The sequence below is a fragment of the Serinus canaria genome, chromosome 9, assembly GCF_022539315.1.
Source record: "Serinus canaria isolate serCan28SL12 chromosome 9, serCan2020, whole genome shotgun sequence".
In the NCBI taxonomy this organism is placed as follows: Eukaryota; Metazoa; Chordata; class Aves; order Passeriformes; family Fringillidae; genus Serinus; species Serinus canaria.
The window spans coordinates 18,764,826-18,782,209 of NC_066323.1; the positions used below are offsets into that span (position 1 = coordinate 18,764,826).

Consider the following 17,384-nt stretch of genomic DNA (forward strand, 5'->3'; position numbering starts at 1 on the left):
AATCAACGTGGTGACATGGAATAGGAATGAAATAAAGTCTGTTACAACACAAGAAAGAAGAGCTCAATCAAAAAGGCAAAGCATGGGAGAGCCACATGCTGGATCATGAATTTCAGAAATGCAAGCAACATCCCAAAGCTGTATAGCAAGATTTTATCCCACATAAATCATAAGCCTGCCAGGTCAGTTTAGAACCTGTCCCACTGCTAGAAACAATCTGCAATTTTTTAAAAAATTAATACTTACCCTACCTTGATTTGTCTTGGAGGAGTACATAAAAGAAAGAAGCCAGGATGAGGGACAAGATGATAATAAGACTGAAAACCAAAAAAAGCTAAGAATCAACTGACACAGTGGTGTTGGTGATAATTTAGCTTTCCAGGGAAGGTAAACGCAAAGGATTACACACAGCAAATGTGTGATAAGGGACCGGTCAGCATGCCAAAAAGAGGTTTAGAAAAGTGATTTCTGACAGTTCCTGTCTTTCTAGTCAGTGGCTATCAGTTGAGAAATGGAGGTACAAGAAACACCTAAAGCTTCATCAACAGTTGCATAAGTCAGGAACCAGAAAAAGCAAAACCCACTGAATAACGTAACATAAGGGGTGCTGAGAGAGATCACTGGACAAACCTCGATAAGAAACACTGCATGTATGTTATAGCAGAGACAAGCATTCTCCAACAAACACTGAATTTTTCTCCTCAAGTCAAAGCTGAATGTCTTTCCTAAAACATACACTGAAATGGGGATTAATGTGGGGTCAATCAAGGACCATGCCAGGCAGGGGATTCAAACAGGTGGTCCAAATTGTACTTTGTAACTTCATTAATTTATCACTAACAAGGAAAGAAGGTATTTGTATTTTTTTACTATGGGCAAGAAGGAAAGGAGTAGATAGAGGACATTAACACTTTAAATTCAAAGTCACATCTGCGCTTAAGCTGCCTCTGCTTTTGAGAATACAGAGGACTGATCCTCCAGCCTGGGTAAGCTATTTCCCACAGGCCAGTTACTCTTTTTTTTCCCACTCAGTTACTCATACTCACACCCAACTGCACTGCTCTCAGTGTCTATTTGCGGTTTCTTATCTGTTTTTCTCACTCCAATAAACTAAGACTTGTGGCTCTTAATCCATCAAAAGCACTTGAAAAAAGGGGTTTTGAAATTCACACAGTTCCAATGCTATCCCTGACACTGAAATAGAAAACTAGCATTTTCAACAGTCCTAGACTAGAAAGATCACTGTACCAGTGCATAACCTGATTAAATTCAGAAGGCAAATTCACCTGCTTGGGAGTCTCAAGGAGCAGGACTGTTCTGAAATGTGCTGTTGAGGGCTAATGTAGGTTCTCTTTCTCAAGTTTCTTCAAAATCTGTCAGGAATCAACCCTCCTCCATTGAAAAAATCACAAAGAACCAGACTGATTATTTTCAGAGTTTAAGATAACATGAAGTGATTAATCACCACCCTAAGAAGCTCCTAATCAACAAATCTGAGATCCTACAATGCTGACAGCATTTGCTCTAAGTCTGTAGCGTTCAAACACATAGCCTTAGCACTCACGTGAAGATCTGAAGCACAGCCAAAAAAAATGTACCATCTTAAAAATGTTTTCCCTTTTTTCTTAATGTACATAACACCATGGAAAAGGCTTCTGTCACCAATCAGTAAGCATCAGAATCATTTCCACAACACCTACCTGTTCTGTAAACCCATACTGCTTAGAGTCTACAAAGCAGATCCTGCCCTCAAAGTACCACAAGAATTTACAGAAAACCACAAGCTTTGGCTTTTGGTTGTGTTCTGTTGTTTTGGGTTTTTTGTTGGTTTGCTGGTTTGTTTTGAATGCATGATTCACTCAGAGGCATTTTGTTCTGTAAGTGTTCTCTATTTAAACAAAGGAGTGTTTCTTGTGAGTACTGCTTACTCTGATAAAACCAAGGCACTGTTCAGAGTTCATTTTGAGCATGGGCCCCATCATCCTTTCCATCCAGAGATGCCCATTTTCCAGCTCCTTCAAGACCTCCAGAAGGCCTCATCTAAATCTTAACACAAGGACTGTGCTCTACACAAGCCACTGATCATTGGATGACTGAAATACATATAATTACATTCAGGTTACTGTACAGCAAGAGTGAGAACTGCTATTCAGGGAGCAGATTGAAGAGCCAGCTCAGTGAAGGTGGGGGGGGTCATGCTAGAAACTGGATAGACTACAACCAAAATCCCCCAAGAAAAGTAGCCTGGTACATTCTGCCAGGAGAACCTCACTAAGCCCACTGCAGTCTCTGACACAGGGAATGATTTCAAAATATTCCTCCTGGAAGATGTGAACTGGAAAACCAAAATAAGGGGAAAACCACTAAATTCCACCTCTCAGGCCATCATCTACTTCATCTCCCTCTGACTACAGCATGGATAGAAGTAATAGCTGGATGGTTTTAAGAAAACAAATGTAGCAGCTAAATAGTCACTGTGATGTCAATCCTCATATCTCAGTAGGCATTAAACACAAGCAAAAGAGAATCTTCTGTAGTTACTGAAATTTGGTTGAAGGTTAAGCAAACAGGTATGTAAACTGCTGGTTTATGAGATCAAATATCACAAGACAAATTTTCACCTACCATAAATTCATTCTGAATTTCAGGATCCTTACTTCTAATGCATTTCAAGAGAAAATTAAGATGGCACTGTTGGAAGGGAAAAATCCAATTCCTCTATGAAAAAATGTAATAGACTGAAACAGCCATCATTCAAAGAAAAGTCAAAATCTATAGGAAACCAAAACTGACTAAATACACCATATATAATTATCATTTGCAGAATTTACAGGTATTTTTAAATTCTCTGTTGTTCTACAAACAAGCTTCCTCACAACATTCTTTAAACAGATTGCATACCATATGAAGTCCCTATCTTACACAAACCTGTACTTAATTTTAATCTGCTCCAGATGAACTTTAAACACATAGTATTTATAAAACATATGGATTTGAGTGACCACTGTCTTTTAAAAAGACATTCACCAGCTCTGGCAAATTCCACAAGCTTTGAGGTTTAAAAGCAAACAAAGGAGCCTAATATGCCAAATACCTACAGATATCCATTTTGCTTCCCATATCTACAATTCTACCTTAATTCCCATATGCTTGCTGTCCTATTTTACTTGGTCACTAGTAAAAACTGCACTGCTCAGGCAGACTAGACTGGAAAATATGTCACAGTATATTTTCTGAATTGCTCTCCTGCCCTCTTTTTACCTGATCCTTACATAAACAGCCTCAGATTCCCAGAAGTAGCTCTGCCCTGAATACTCTAATTCTGTTTAACTGGACATGGTGGGTGCAGACAGGAGACAATTCTTGAGCTAAAAGAGTCAGAAAGGGCTAGTAGCTATAGTACAGCATTCCCCTAAAATGCATAAATATGTTACAGAGATAATATAACATTCTTTCCCTAGCACTATACTATTGTTAATAATATTCATAATAGTACTAGTAAATTATTATACTCTGCTCAAAACAAGTTACAAAATCTGATATAACCAGCAAAATTCAGTTTCTTTTCACACACAGTATGCCTAATCCCATCCCACTCACCCCTAAAGAATTAAAGCATGTGACTCCAGTGTAAATTTAGGAAGGTAAAGTATGAAATTTATATTTAAACAGCTAAGCAGGGAGAATTTGAGAAGTAGTCAGATTTTTAAACCTAATCTTTTCTAGCAAAGTATTACCACAAACAGTGGTAAATTCCTCTCCAGGCTCCTGACTTAATCTTCTCTGGATTGCAATGTATAAGCCCTCCTTTGTTGGCTGCAGTATTTCTACCCCTGCTGATGTGTCAGAAGCTGTGACCATTAGGCAAAATACAAATATGTGGTATTGTATCACTTTTTTTCCTTTCTTCTCCTTTCTAGAAGATGACGACAGACACGACAGAGAGCAATAACACCAAATCCAGTGCTCCCCTCCTGACTCAGAGATACCTGAGGCTGGTGACCAAGGATGGGCACAGCACATTCCAGATGGCTGGGGCCCAAGGCAGAGGTGTGGCATACCTCCGAGACGTGTGGGGGATACTCATGGACATGCGCTGGAGATGGATGATGCTCGTCTTCTCAGCTTCCTTCGTCCTTCACTGGCTGGTTTTTGCAGTGCTCTGGTATCTGCTAGCTGAGATGAATGGGGACCTGGAGCTGGACCACGATGCTCCACCTGACAACCACACTATATGTGTCAAGTACATCACCAGTTTTACAGCTGCCTTCTCCTTCTCGCTGGAGACACAACTCACGATTGGCTACGGCACCATGTTCCCAAGTGGGGATTGTCCCAGTGCCATTGCACTGCTGGCAATCCAGATGGTCCTGGGGCTCATGCTAGAAGCCTTCCTCACAGGTAATCCTTCCTACTGCATCTTTACAAACAAGAGGTGTAACAACTGGATTTAAGAATAGAGCTAGAAACAAATACTGTTCATTTTGATATATGAAAGAACAATTAAGTTAGCCGCTAGAAGGATGACAAGATTTCAGCTATGCAGTACTAAAACTTAAACACCTTTAAGCAACAAAAGACAAATTAGGTGTTATCAATATCTGGACTTAAGAATTTCACTATTAATTGGAAAATACTTGTGGTGGATCACAATATATCGCTCTCATTTATTTCTTAAACCATTCTCTCTCTCTGCTATTCCCATATAATTACAATATTTAAGGTCAATTTGTTTAGATTTTTAAGGTATACTTTCATCTAGCTGAGCTATCTTCATTGATCTTTAACTCAGTGTTTATGTATTCCTCAGTATCCAATGTAATGAAAATTTTTACAATGTCACAGCTATTTTGAGGTATTTTAAGTTATTTAAAATATTCTTCATGTTTAAAGTAACTCAAAATACTTTGAAAATACACAGGCTAGTTTAATGTATTTCCAAAAGAGCTTCTACAGTACAACATATCAAGATCAGTTCCTATTACCAATTACAATAAGTTGGGGCAAGCTAATGGCCTCCTTACAGCTACAGTTAACTTCCAAATATTAATAGGTGAACATAATTTAGAAAAATTTGTATTTTAGGAGAGCTATACTTTTTTGAACAAAAGCAGGTTAGTATGATGCCAACCTAAGTTTCCAAGCATGGCCTTTCCAGCCTCTGTTTCTGCTCCCTTGGAACCTGCAGGGAGCCAGCCCAGGCCCTGTGCTCACACTGAGTTTGCTCTTTCCCACGCCCCAGGTGCTTTCGTGGCCAAGATCGCACGCCCAAAGAACCGGGCACTCTCCATCCGTTTCTCGCGCTCTGCTGTGGTCACACACAGCGAGGGGAAGCCTCACCTCATGTTCCAGGTGGCCAACACTCGCTCCAGCCCCCTGACCAACGTCCAGATCTCTGCTATACTTTACCAAGAACAAGAGAGTGGGCAGCTGCACCAAACTAGCATTGACTTTCACCTGGACAGCATCACTGCAGACGAGTGTCCTTTTTTCATTTTCCCTCTGACCTACTACCACTCCATCACTGCATCCAGCCCCCTGGCTGCTCTCCTTCAAAGAGAAGCTCCTCCCCACTTTGAGCTGGTTGTTTTCCTGTCAGCTGTGCAGGAGGGCACAGGAGAAACGTGTCAGAGGAGAACATCCTACCTCCCGTCAGAGATCCTGGTGTACCACCGCTTTGCCTCCCTGCTAGCCCGCAATGCCAAAGGTGAATACCAGACCAAGATGGAGAATTTTGACAAGACTATTCCTGAGCTCCCAGCTGCCCCTGACTCTAAGAGTCCAAAAAGGACTGACAAGGAGATCCGCATCAATGGACAGCATATCGACAGCTTCCAGCTCTCTGAGACTGGCCTCACAGAGTAGAGATAACAGACCTTGAACTTTATGCTTTTTTAATTATTATTACACTAAACTTGCGGGTTCCGTTTAAAAACTTACTTCCCTGCTTGCCCTGCCATCTTCTAGCAATCTCTCTCTTGTAGTCCCATCCTTCTGACTACAACATGATATACAGACTGAAGAGAATGTGTGTGCCCACCGAGGAGAGGCTGTATTAACCACCCAGCATGAAGACAGGAGCCTGAATCACAGTACTAATTCTTGGGAAATCAGAGGAGCTATCTGCTGAATTCACCAGAGTATGATTAAAGCCACAATGACCCCAAAAGGAGGTCTTCAAAACTCCCAAAGCTGACCGAAGTCATAATTAACCAGCTTGTGACAAAATGGACAACAAAACAAAAGCAGAAAACAATATGGGCTCATTCAGTGAATACATGAATTTTGGTATAAATAACTCTGTTCATCCAAAAGCCTCAGTTCGCTATTCTCTCTTCTAACTCTTTGGGAATACAGACTTAGATCATTTTTCAGATGGCTGAAAGTCCCGCCAATCTCTCATGGCAGTGAACAGCACTCCAGCTGTGCTTATTAAGCAAAATTGTAAATCCTAAGTGCAGTTCTTCATTCTGCCAAATAAGAGAGCATCTCACTCTCAGACAGGTCTATGAAGACACCATCAAAAAATCTGGGTGTATATGACAAACACTGCAATGGAAATTTTTTCACATTTGAAAACACTGAATAAATTATTTAGCTGTGGGGAAAAAAAAAAAAGACTATTTCTAATGAATGAATGTAGGGGTTATTTTAAAGGCCCATACATTCCACGTTTTCACCTCTGTGCTACTTGTATCGAATATATCTGACCCAGAAGGATGTACTATATATATGAGACCTAGAACTGCATCCATTGATATTTTATGCTTTCTAACATCAATTTTTGCCTGTACACACAGCACAAAAATATTTAGAGACACTTGAATCAATTTTGAAATAAAAAATTAAAACAAACTATACATAAGACTTCTGTATTTAAGTGCTTCATAAATCTAATGCAATTAAGATGCCACTCTGAAGCTCCCAAATAATTTAAGATGCTAAAGGAAAAATTCAATGATGGATAACTATTTCCAAGCTCTCAACAAAAGCAGTGCCTATTAGGTGTTCATACCTGAACACTCAAGTAGAATTAAAATAAAGTTACCTTTCAAAGGTAAAACACTTTTCCCAGAAACCCAGATGGCATAAATAGCAACTTTCATTGACAACAGCATAAGACATTACCAAATATACTTCCTCTTAACTTTACCCACGTGGTCAGCAGCAGGAAAAATGGCCCCAAGCTATCTGATGAGATAGCTTAAACTGAATTCTTCTCAAGTCACAAAACTGTTCACTGACGTGTGTTCATAACCCAAATGGGGTCACCAAAAATCTACTTTGGTTTTTAGGGTCTGGGGAGTCACCCCACAGAAGCATTCCACACACAGTCAGATAATGAGGCAGAAGGGATACATTTTTGTTCCAAATGAGCTCTCATTCCAAAACAATTCAAGTGCTGCTCTCCCCCACTGCAGACCTCGGAGAGATTAGATTTATCACAGATACACCCAAAATCTTTTCCAAACTTCATTCTACAGACAAGCATTCGTGACTATTGTGGAACTTGGAGAGCAGCACACTATCAAAGTTACACTGCCTTCATCCCTCTTCACCACTGTTTTTTTAGTTATTGACTCATACAGAATTTAAAGAACCCTTTTCCACCCTTGTGTCAACACCAATAATTTTTAATTATTTCTTGCTTTTTTTCTACATTCTCTATCAATGTAAGACGCTAATAAGAGTCCTACAAACTAAAAATCAGTGCAAGAGCAGTAAAACAGACTCCTGTGTAAAGGCTGAAATAGGGCAGTATTCTGTGTGAGGTATCGAGTGTTGTTTGACAGCATTCTGGATGAGGCATTGTTTCTCCCATATATCACATGGGACTATAATCTCATGATTTAGAGCCAAAGGTATACAAAGCTATTGCTAATTTCAATTCACATCTAATCAAAAGTGGGCTGTTTTTTTTATTTCTACATTATTTTAAAACCAGGACGCCTTCAAAGTACTGAGTAATTTTCTTTTTACAGATTTGGTTTAAAAGGGAGTACAACAGCAAGTATAAAGAAAATACATGTTGTTAGTATATGTTAAATGCAATCTTCAAATACTACATTTTGGAATGCAAAACTGAATGATACTGCAGAAGCAAATTAGACAGAGAACGGTGTAGTTACTTCAGAACAAGGGCAGAAGATACATTAATGTATTGCTTTTACAGTTCCAGAGAACTGGTGAATCATGGATGTCTGAAAGTACTGGAAACATGCCATGGCCCAAATTGAAGCAGAAACCTAGGAAAATTGCTGACGGGCTCTGATGCACCAACACAGCACTCCATGCTTTAATACAGCAAGAGCAAACCAGTGATGAACCTTCTGTGAATGCAACTCCTGCCAGCCAGACATGGCAGGAGAACAAACCAGGCAGAGTGAGGGAAAGCATGATTCAAAGAAATTCAACATCCTTTTTATAGCCACTTGAACACACCTTTTATATTCAAGTCTTCTGAACCTAACCAAAACCCACATATAAAACAGAACTCAACCAGGTTCCACAACTGACTTACTAACAGATTTGTTTAAACTACATAACAATTATTCACTACCAGTTTGTAACTGCTCGTAACTAATCAAATCCCTTCAGCTACTAAGCTGGTATTAGTCAGGAGGCTGCACAGAAAATTAAGCAGCTTTTGTGAAGAGACAGACATGCATAAGAAAGCAACTTGCTCATTTTCTTTGCTAATGGCCTCAGCCTTCCAAATACAATCTGGGTTCTAAGTGAGGTCTGACAGAAATGTGACAGTCTGCAACAAACTTGCAAATACTTTGTGCATCTTCAATCTGCCACTGAAACCAGGAACAGATACTGTTTATGCTGAGAATCAGCCAAACGTGACCTCACAAACTGCTGTGAGCACTAAAAAAGCAATCATTAATTTTTAAGAACAGCATACTGATCATATTTGAGAAATAAGTATTTGTTAAATTTCTATTACTTTTTTAATCTCTTGATTTTTAATTGAGGGATCTAGAATTTTCCTCCATTACAAATACCCAGAAGTGATTAAATATTTGATTTCTTAATAATTCTCTAATGGGATCTTCCAGAACAAAGAACATGAAAAAGTTGGCAACTCAGTAAATTATGTAATCTGAATCCAAGGCTCCATGAAACTGCAAGGAAAAACTGAAACATGGTAAAATTACAGAATAAAATCTCAACTAAGGAGTTTAACCAAGGTAGCAGAACCCAGTCCAGGCATCTGCTAAAGCATGGGAGCCTGAATTATAACCTGTATGTCAATTCCTTTTCTTTCTGCTTCCACAGCTTTGTGTGAATACTAGTGCTTGCTATTAACCTGGGACTTCTTTTGGCACATCTGTACCCTCTCTCACACTCAAAATATTTTGTCATTGGAAAGCCATTACATAACAATAACTACTTATAATTAACCAAGGCCTGAGTCAGAACAGACCAATGCTTTCTGTCAGTATTTCTGTTCTCTCCAACTTATCTCTCTTTGGAAGTAAAGGGGAGAGAAATGGTTTTCCCACTTACTGCAATATTAACCTCTAACATAGCAAAACTGTTGTTAAAACAATATTTTTATAATAAAACTTTAGAAAAATTGAAGGTCTTTTGTATCTCATACTGACTAGCAGAAACTAAAGAAAAGCAATTTGGTACTCAAAAAGTTTCATAATTTGAGAATAAGCACATCATCTCTCACAATGAGCTTCTAACAAATTGCACCAGGGACACAATCTTCCCTGGGGAACAGTTATTGGAAGACACATTCAACAGAGCCCTCATCACTAGCAGTTGCTACAAACACAAAATGCTCGACACTAGCTGCAGCTTAACCTCTGGCAGACATCAACTTCTGTAAGGACATTTTGCACATTTTGTCAATTCTCCTCAATTTCAACTGAGAAATACAACTGATCCTATAGCAATATGCAGTATTGTTATCCTTCTTTATCATAAATATGGTACACTCTACATCCTGGAACTGGAATTGTTATATTTCTAATCACAACAACAAGAAGCTAAATAAATAAAACTAAATCAACTGTGGTAGACACTACTTTGACATCCATTTTTCTTTTGTAAAAATGCAGTCCTGAGGCCTCAGTAGTACTTAGTTTCCCCCATTTTCATTTTTTCCTAAAAAATTTCCAAATCTATAGATACACAGAAAGTCCGGAGTCTAACTACTGACATTTAAAACTGGTCAATCTCTGACCAATATCAAATCAGTTTCTCTTTTTAAAGGAGACAACAAGGAAAACACACACATCTTAATTTTGTGTTGACATTCAACTTAATAAGCAGAAAAATAAAAGCACTCTATAGAAGCTGTGAACAATTCCTATATGGAGGGAGGACTGGAAGGGCTTTGAAAGCAAACTCCGATGGCATGTGTCACCATGGTAATCCAGAAAATGATAACTATGGCAATTTATGCTACTCTCACTACAAAAATACCAACAGCTATGCAGGGATTAGAATACATTCCTGTCAACTTCTAATTACAATTGGATCTCTTTGGGTTTGTCTTTAAATTCAACCTGCAATTATCTCTTCTAATCTATGCTTTCTCAGCATATTACCAAGGAGGATATGTAGCCAAGACTCATTTAGCAAAGCCAAAGATTCTTTGGGTCCTAAATAGAGAAGACACATTGTCAGTAAGCTCTTGCTAGTACAAAACCTCTCAGTAGGCACAGCTGTGCTCCATGCACATGGAAACATGCCATGGAGAAAGAACAGGCATACCAGAGAACAAGCAACACATGAGCCTACACAGCAAAAGTCACTGCAGTTACCAGATAGCCAGAGCTGTCCTGCCATTCCCACCACCCTTCAAATATCTGTGTTTCATCTCCAAGATGACAAACCCATTCCAGCTCAAGTTCAGCTGGATGTTCAGATGTACAGGGCCACAATTAAGGATCCAGCATTCTGCCAGAACATAGCCAGTGTGAAGCATTTCAGAAACAGACCAGGGGAGGAACAAGAGACAGAAGAGCAGATAACCAGACTGAACAGGAGGTTCAGATGATGACTTTACTAATTTGATCAACAGTAAATCCATCAGCACAGGAACCTCAGGACACTGCTGGGATCTCTCTCACACTAGCAAGTATTGAAAAAAATTAAAGGTCAAATGGTCAAAAAGTCCTGGGTACCAAAACAGCCCACACCAGGAATGTTTAAAGCTGCTCTGAAAAAAGGCGTATTACCACAGCACGCCTGTTCATCAGCAAAGGCTTCTTTCATAGAGGTAAGGAACTTAGTTCCTGTTGTAAACAACACAACTTAATTAAATAAACAGAACCTACTTACTCCACATGCTTCTTATCTACCACACTTAAATGTCTAATAGTGAGAACAAAAAAAAGTAAGAAAAACAATACTTTGAGAACATACTTAGCAACCTGGCACAGCATCATGAATCTTGCATCAACAATATACTTGGAGCAGTCAGAAAGGCTGATACACATACAAATCCCTTCCCCCAAACACACCCTGCTCCTCCCTCCCATTTTCTGCCCACACAGTAACAAAACCATACCTGGATCTTTTCGCCCTGGTTTTTCAAAGCGTCTGTCTCCCCTAGAAAGGCAGAATAGAAGTTTCAAATAAGGTTTTGGAACTACTCCAAAAACTCATTTTAGGTATAGGTTTTGCTGGTTTTCTTTACATGGTGGGAACTTTTTAAAATCGGAGCTTGATGGACATTACCTTTAGAGGTCCAAGTGACAACTGAAATTTTCAGGAACACCAATACACACACGGCCCTTGGGAACCGGGTATGGTTTCAAATGTGCCCCTAAGTACTGTGAACAATGTCCAGACTAAAACTGAAGCAAATCCTTAGCACCAGCACTTCAATTGCAGCTGCCATAATTTATGTTCTCTTAAAGTAGTTAGCTCCTTCTTCGCAGGAACTCAGCAGAAAAAAATCTTTGCAAGAAATGTTCTTTTACTTTCTCCAGAGCCTCAAGAAACATTACTGTGTTTGACTCCATCTTCAAAATTCAGACACTTCACTCACAGATACAACTAATTACCTTTCCTAAAGTGTTTTTATGAAGTCAAAAGGCACAATGGAAGCTGAACAGATGTGTGTAAAAAACTTTAAGGGCTAGAGTTCTGTTACCTTTCCTCCCAACTCTGTGATCTGTGCATTTCCCTGCCCCCTCCTCGCCCAAATCCACCCTCCACTTCATCAAAACTTCTTTGGTAGAAACCGCTTTCTCCTCGGCCTCTGCCTGAAAAGACAAAAAACACAAGTGTTTGTAATAAATAATAATAGAAGTTGAAAGAATCAGGTAGGGTTCCCTTTCCTGGTGTCTCTGAGAACTAATCTGGCGGTCTTAAGCCCCAGTGAAATTATCTGGGACAAAAGGAAAAAGGAACAATCACTGAAGAAAGAGTCTTATCCAAAAATTCTTATTAAGAAGTGCAAGACCAGACAGAACAGGCAAACAATTCTGAAATAAATACGATGCAGAAAAACACAAATACTTACCCAAGAGAAATTACCAAGTAAATATGCATTGTTCACACAACATCCACATTGCACACGGGTGCTTCACACGCAAAAATCAGATTACTTTTAACAGCAAACTCCAGTATAATGGCACTGCACTGTGGATGTGCTCCTAATTATTGCTGTCAAGGGTCATAAGGAGAAGAGCTCTATTAAGTTCTAATGACTGCCAGCAAAAATCTCCCCCGGGATCAGTGGGAAGAAAAGAAGGATCACAGGCAGGTCAGAATGAAGAGGCACATTAGCTATAGCTTTAAAATTATCCTACTGACCTTTTGGTTCTCTATAGGCAGCTACTAAGTACCAAGCCTTAAGCCAAAAAGTTACAGATGTATCCTCAAGCAAAGCATCTCAAAACATATCTTCAGGGCTTGAAAAGGCATGGGGTGTTTGGGTAAAAGAAAACAAGTCCTACACAACAAGAAAACAACACCCACATACTTCCCCAGCCCGTCAAAATAACTTCCAGCACTGGTTAGATTAATGGATGGGGTGAAGTTTCCAGATCTACAAGAGACAAACACAGCTTCACACAGTGCTCCAGCAGAAGAAATGGCAGGTTTCTAACCAACTAATTTACCATTTCAAGATCTCATGGAAAGAAGATGAACAAGCGGAACATTTATCAGCTCACTGTCAGGCTAATGCCTTGCCTACATACACATGTGAACTCTACAGTCAAGTTTAAAACCTAAAAAGCACCTGGTAACAGGAGTTCTTGTCTGGGTAAGTACCTCAAACATCTATCTTTTCATATTTCTCTCTTCCTGGCTTCAAGGAAAAAAAAACATCTCAAAGTACAAGGTGCAAAGCTGGACAGGGATCTGCAGAAGTAAGACAGAACGCGCAAATGAAACAGGAAACAAACACCTTCAGAATGGACTGCAGCTCTTGCAGTCTTCTGAAGAAAGTAGTAATAAAAAGCCTCTACATTTAAAATCTAAAGACACCTGGATATATCAAGGAATCATCATGTTTCAGTATCTTATGACCAGAGAAATTTTAAATAATCAGGACAGTTGCAACAGTTTCTCTACTATTCTATACCAAATCTCTTAGAAGGGGTGTTAGGTGAAAAGGGCAGAAAGCTGCTTTTCAGGCAGAGAGAAACAAAACTGATCAATGGATAATCCAGCTGGATACACAACTGCTTTTGTATCAGGCAGAACAGGTTGTAGGGTGCATTAGAACAATTTTAACATTCCCTTTAGACAAACTATCCTGTTCTATCATCAGCAAAGTTTATCAGGGACAGATCTTCTAGAATAGATATGCAACCTTCCTTACCACAGAGTTTTGAGGATGCCTAAGTTCAGATGAAGACTGGATAAACTCAAAAAAGATAAACAAAACTCATTAATGGAGGCCACATCTTCAAGTTCAGGAATTATGCTGAGCTGCAAACATCTGGCAGTTGAGCCTCTTCACCTTTGTGTTTTTCTCAGTCCTTATACTCTTGCCAAGGTGCCTTCTTTTAGCTGCTGCTAGACTAGGGTCACCTTGGAGTTGGGCAAGCCCATGCCACATTCAGCATAGCTGTTTTTACCCAAACTCAGGAACAGACAGAGGAGCTGACTGAGCACTCAAGGTAAGAGAGGAGAAATTAGCGTCAGACCTAGGAGTGTTATTAGAAACACCTTCACTAGGGCAAGTCTGATACAACAAGGTTGACTATAGTCACACAGGTAAAACAAGTTGCCAAGGCAAGAAATAGGAAGAGGTGATACAATATCAAAAGCAGCATGATGTTTATCTAGTTAAAGCATTATGGGTCCCCTAAAATCCCAGAAAAGGACTCTAAGTTTTTATTCTAAGTTTTTATTCTTCACAAATAAATCCCAGGAAAGTTTCAGCAGCTCACCCAATAGCAATCTATGCCTAATTTCTTCACTACAGGAAAGCTGTCTTCCTTCCTCTCACAAGAGATAATAAAGCAAAAGCAGTTCATAGAGTCAAAACAGAACAAAGGCACTGACTCATCTCCTGTCTCTAAGGTAGCAGAGGTGGGAAGTTACATACACTTTCCCAACAAAAACAAAGCAGGCTTGTATAGTGAGCAGCAACAGCACTGCAGTGCTTCTCTTGCAAGGGTGAGTTGATGCTGCATACTGGGAGCAGTCACAAATGGCCAGAGCCAGAGCCTGGGTGATACAGGACATTTCACCAGCAAATAAAGCAAGTGTCCTGTACAAGAGCAAGAATCAGTTGTTTGCCCAGCAGCATGGCCGACGGCCATTTAAAAGTATGGGAAATCACAGCCTGAGAAACCTCACCCCACTCACCACCCTCTCAGCCACCAAAATGGTCTGAATTAAAAGATAACTTTGCAAAATGTCCAAACTCTTATCTTAGACACTAAGGTTAAGGCTGCCTGTGGGGTCACAGTACTCAGCTGCCAGCTGCAGTGATACCACATAATACTGGACAGGGCTACTGAAGCACATTGGCCCTGGCTGTGCTGCCACCTCACCCATGTGAGGAAACAACATGAGCTCATCCAACAGTGGCAAGCAGAAGCACATGTGCAGCCCCAGCAGACACCAAGCAGACTGCAATGTGGGAAGCATCAAACAGATCCTACCAAGCTACAGAAGAGAAGCAGCCAGTCAAGGGAAACTGTTGTGTGCAAAGTCAGTCATTCAGCCAGTACCATGTGGGTGAGTCTGACCTGAAAGTGCACACTAGGGCATAGCTGATGCTGGTTACAGAATGCATGAGAAATGCCTGCAGAGAGGATAAAACTGCACCTGTAAGCACACCACCTGACCTTCTGCTTCTGCACTCTTTGGCTTATTTTAAAAAGAATGCCACTTCTGCCTGGCACACAAGCAGCAGATTAAGTGCATATGTTGCACAAAGTACTGAATGCAAAGTCAATAAATGTCAATAAACCCTTCAATTTAATAACAGAGTGGAGCAAATGTATCATTTGCATTTCAGTAATTTCCCAAAAACCTCAGGATGAGGACATCAATCCACTGGACATTGCAATCATAACAGCTAAGTCTCTAACCTGAAAAATAGACAAGTTTGAAGTTAAGTAAAAATATAAGACACAAGCAGGAGTGTAATAAGCAGCACCAACTGTCATTATAATTATCATTACAAAAAACCCTAAAGCCTTACAGAATACAAGAAGCAAATTCTTGAATTTACAGCCTAACTGGACTTTAGTATCTACAATCACAGTCATAATACTGTTTGGGAAAAACAAAATAACTGTAGTTCAACTATTGCTGTTTAGATATGCAAACATCACACTTTCACACCATTGACACACTTTCCAACAGCAGCAAAAACAGATTGCAAAGGGCACAGAGGGTGGGTGGGGAAAGAGCTCTAATAGGAAGCAAAGGACCCTTCATAACACCCTTAACCAAAAGGGAGAACAGCTACAAAACAAAGTGTCTGTAAGCTTACAGCCCATTCCAGGGACTATTTAAATCTCTCCTCATCCAAGGCTCTTATTCATGAATGTTGACATTCCAGTCCTGCCAGCACAAAGCACAGGGCTTAACTGCACACCACAGGGAGCTACCAGGAAAACAAGTCAATTAGAAAAGAGTCACGTGCAAGTACTTGGTTTCTTCAGAGATGACAACTTCATTTAAAAAAAAAATAAACTAACAAACCAAAAATCAAAGCAACTTCCACATAGCAACCACATTCTCGTCATCACAACATAAGCATTTTCAGTAAAAGGTGGGGTGACCACCCAGAGAATATTTACTGAGTGTTATCTTGCAGTTTTAAATACTGGAAAGTGAATCCCATTTAGAGTTCTACCCAAAACACTCCTTTACCAGCATTTCTTTTCCTTGCCAATCCAGCACAGATTGCTTCTCATGCTTTCAAATGCTGGAACACAATTCTGTGATTTGTGCCTCAGTCAGGGAACTTCATTAACAAATCTAATCACGCATGCAAATTCCTCTATAAAGCTGCTGTGGTGCAAGTCCCTTCAAGACAGAAATCTCATTTTGGTAAAGCTGAAGCCCACACTGACTCGGCAGCAGCTTTGCTGCATACAACTGTGTAAAGTTCATGGAAAACACCAGAAAACCTTTTGAACCCAGGCAATTTTGCAGTGCGATAAGAATGTTTTCCAACTGTTAAGTGAGGCAGCTCATTTAGTGAACAAACTCCCAAGAAATTTCAAGTCCTTTTCACAGTAACCTGAAAAAACAAAATTGCATTTAAACCCTGCTACCTGCAAACAACACTTTTGTAAACGTCAATAGTCCTATATTGAATTTTCATGAATAACTATGGGAAAAAAGTCCTTGGCTACAACAGCATCATCTGTATAATTATGAAAATGGTACCAGTTTGTCCTGGCAGAAGCCTTAATTTCTTTGCTGTGATATAAAAACTTTGGGAAGACTCATCATGCCTAGAACCCAACCATAATTGCTCATGGGAAGAAGAGGGGAAGAGTGGAAGAAACAAGCAGCAACCAGGATCAATGAAAAAAGGAAAGCTCAGAAAGCCAAAGAAATTTACTGCAGAAGTATGTCCTTTACAGCTTAGTCAGAGCAGCCTAACAAGCACACCATATAACAATTCCAACACCTTAAAAGATCAAACTAGGAGAAACAAAAAGAAAGTGAAAACAATTAATTTTGCAACGAAGTTCTTGCTAGTGTTTCTTAACAAATCTTAAAAATAATTATGGGAAACCAGGAATACATGCAGCAGCTTTCAAACACTCTTAATACTATGTACATTTATGTAAGGAATCAAACTTTACTGCCAAACAAAACAGTCCTGCATATGAGTAGATTCAATAACAGAATTACTGGATTAGAAGCCACATTCTGCTAGATTTAGCCTTACAACCTCATTGAAACTAGTGGGGCCAATTAAA

General features: G+C 39.7%; 2 protein-coding genes across 12 annotated transcripts in view; one reads left to right on the forward strand and one right to left on the reverse strand.

Moving 5' to 3' along the window:
- Positions 1–17,384, reverse strand: part of GIGYF2 (GRB10 interacting GYF protein 2) — a 75,086-nt gene that overhangs the window by 34,415 nt on the left and 23,287 nt on the right. For 10 of the 11 annotated variants that reach the window (XM_030227247.2, XM_050978177.1, XM_030227248.2 and 7 more), the window contains 2 exons: positions 12,125–12,236; positions 11,537–11,577 (listed from right to left, as the gene is read on the reverse strand). The exons of the other annotated variant lie outside the window; for it this stretch is intronic. In XM_030227247.2, coding sequence (XP_030083107.1) covers positions 11,537–11,577; positions 12,125–12,236 — 153 coding nt within the window. The remainder of the gene's footprint in view (positions 1–11,536; positions 11,578–12,124; positions 12,237–17,384) is intronic. 11 annotated transcript variants of the gene reach the window in all.
- Positions 3,924–6,017, forward strand: KCNJ13 (potassium inwardly rectifying channel subfamily J member 13). The gene is made up of 2 exons (XM_009089255.4): positions 3,924–4,401; positions 5,243–6,017. The coding sequence occupies exons 1-2, from the start codon at positions 3,924–3,926 to the stop codon at positions 5,863–5,865; spliced, it is 1,101 nt and encodes a 366-aa protein (XP_009087503.3). The 3' UTR covers positions 5,866–6,017.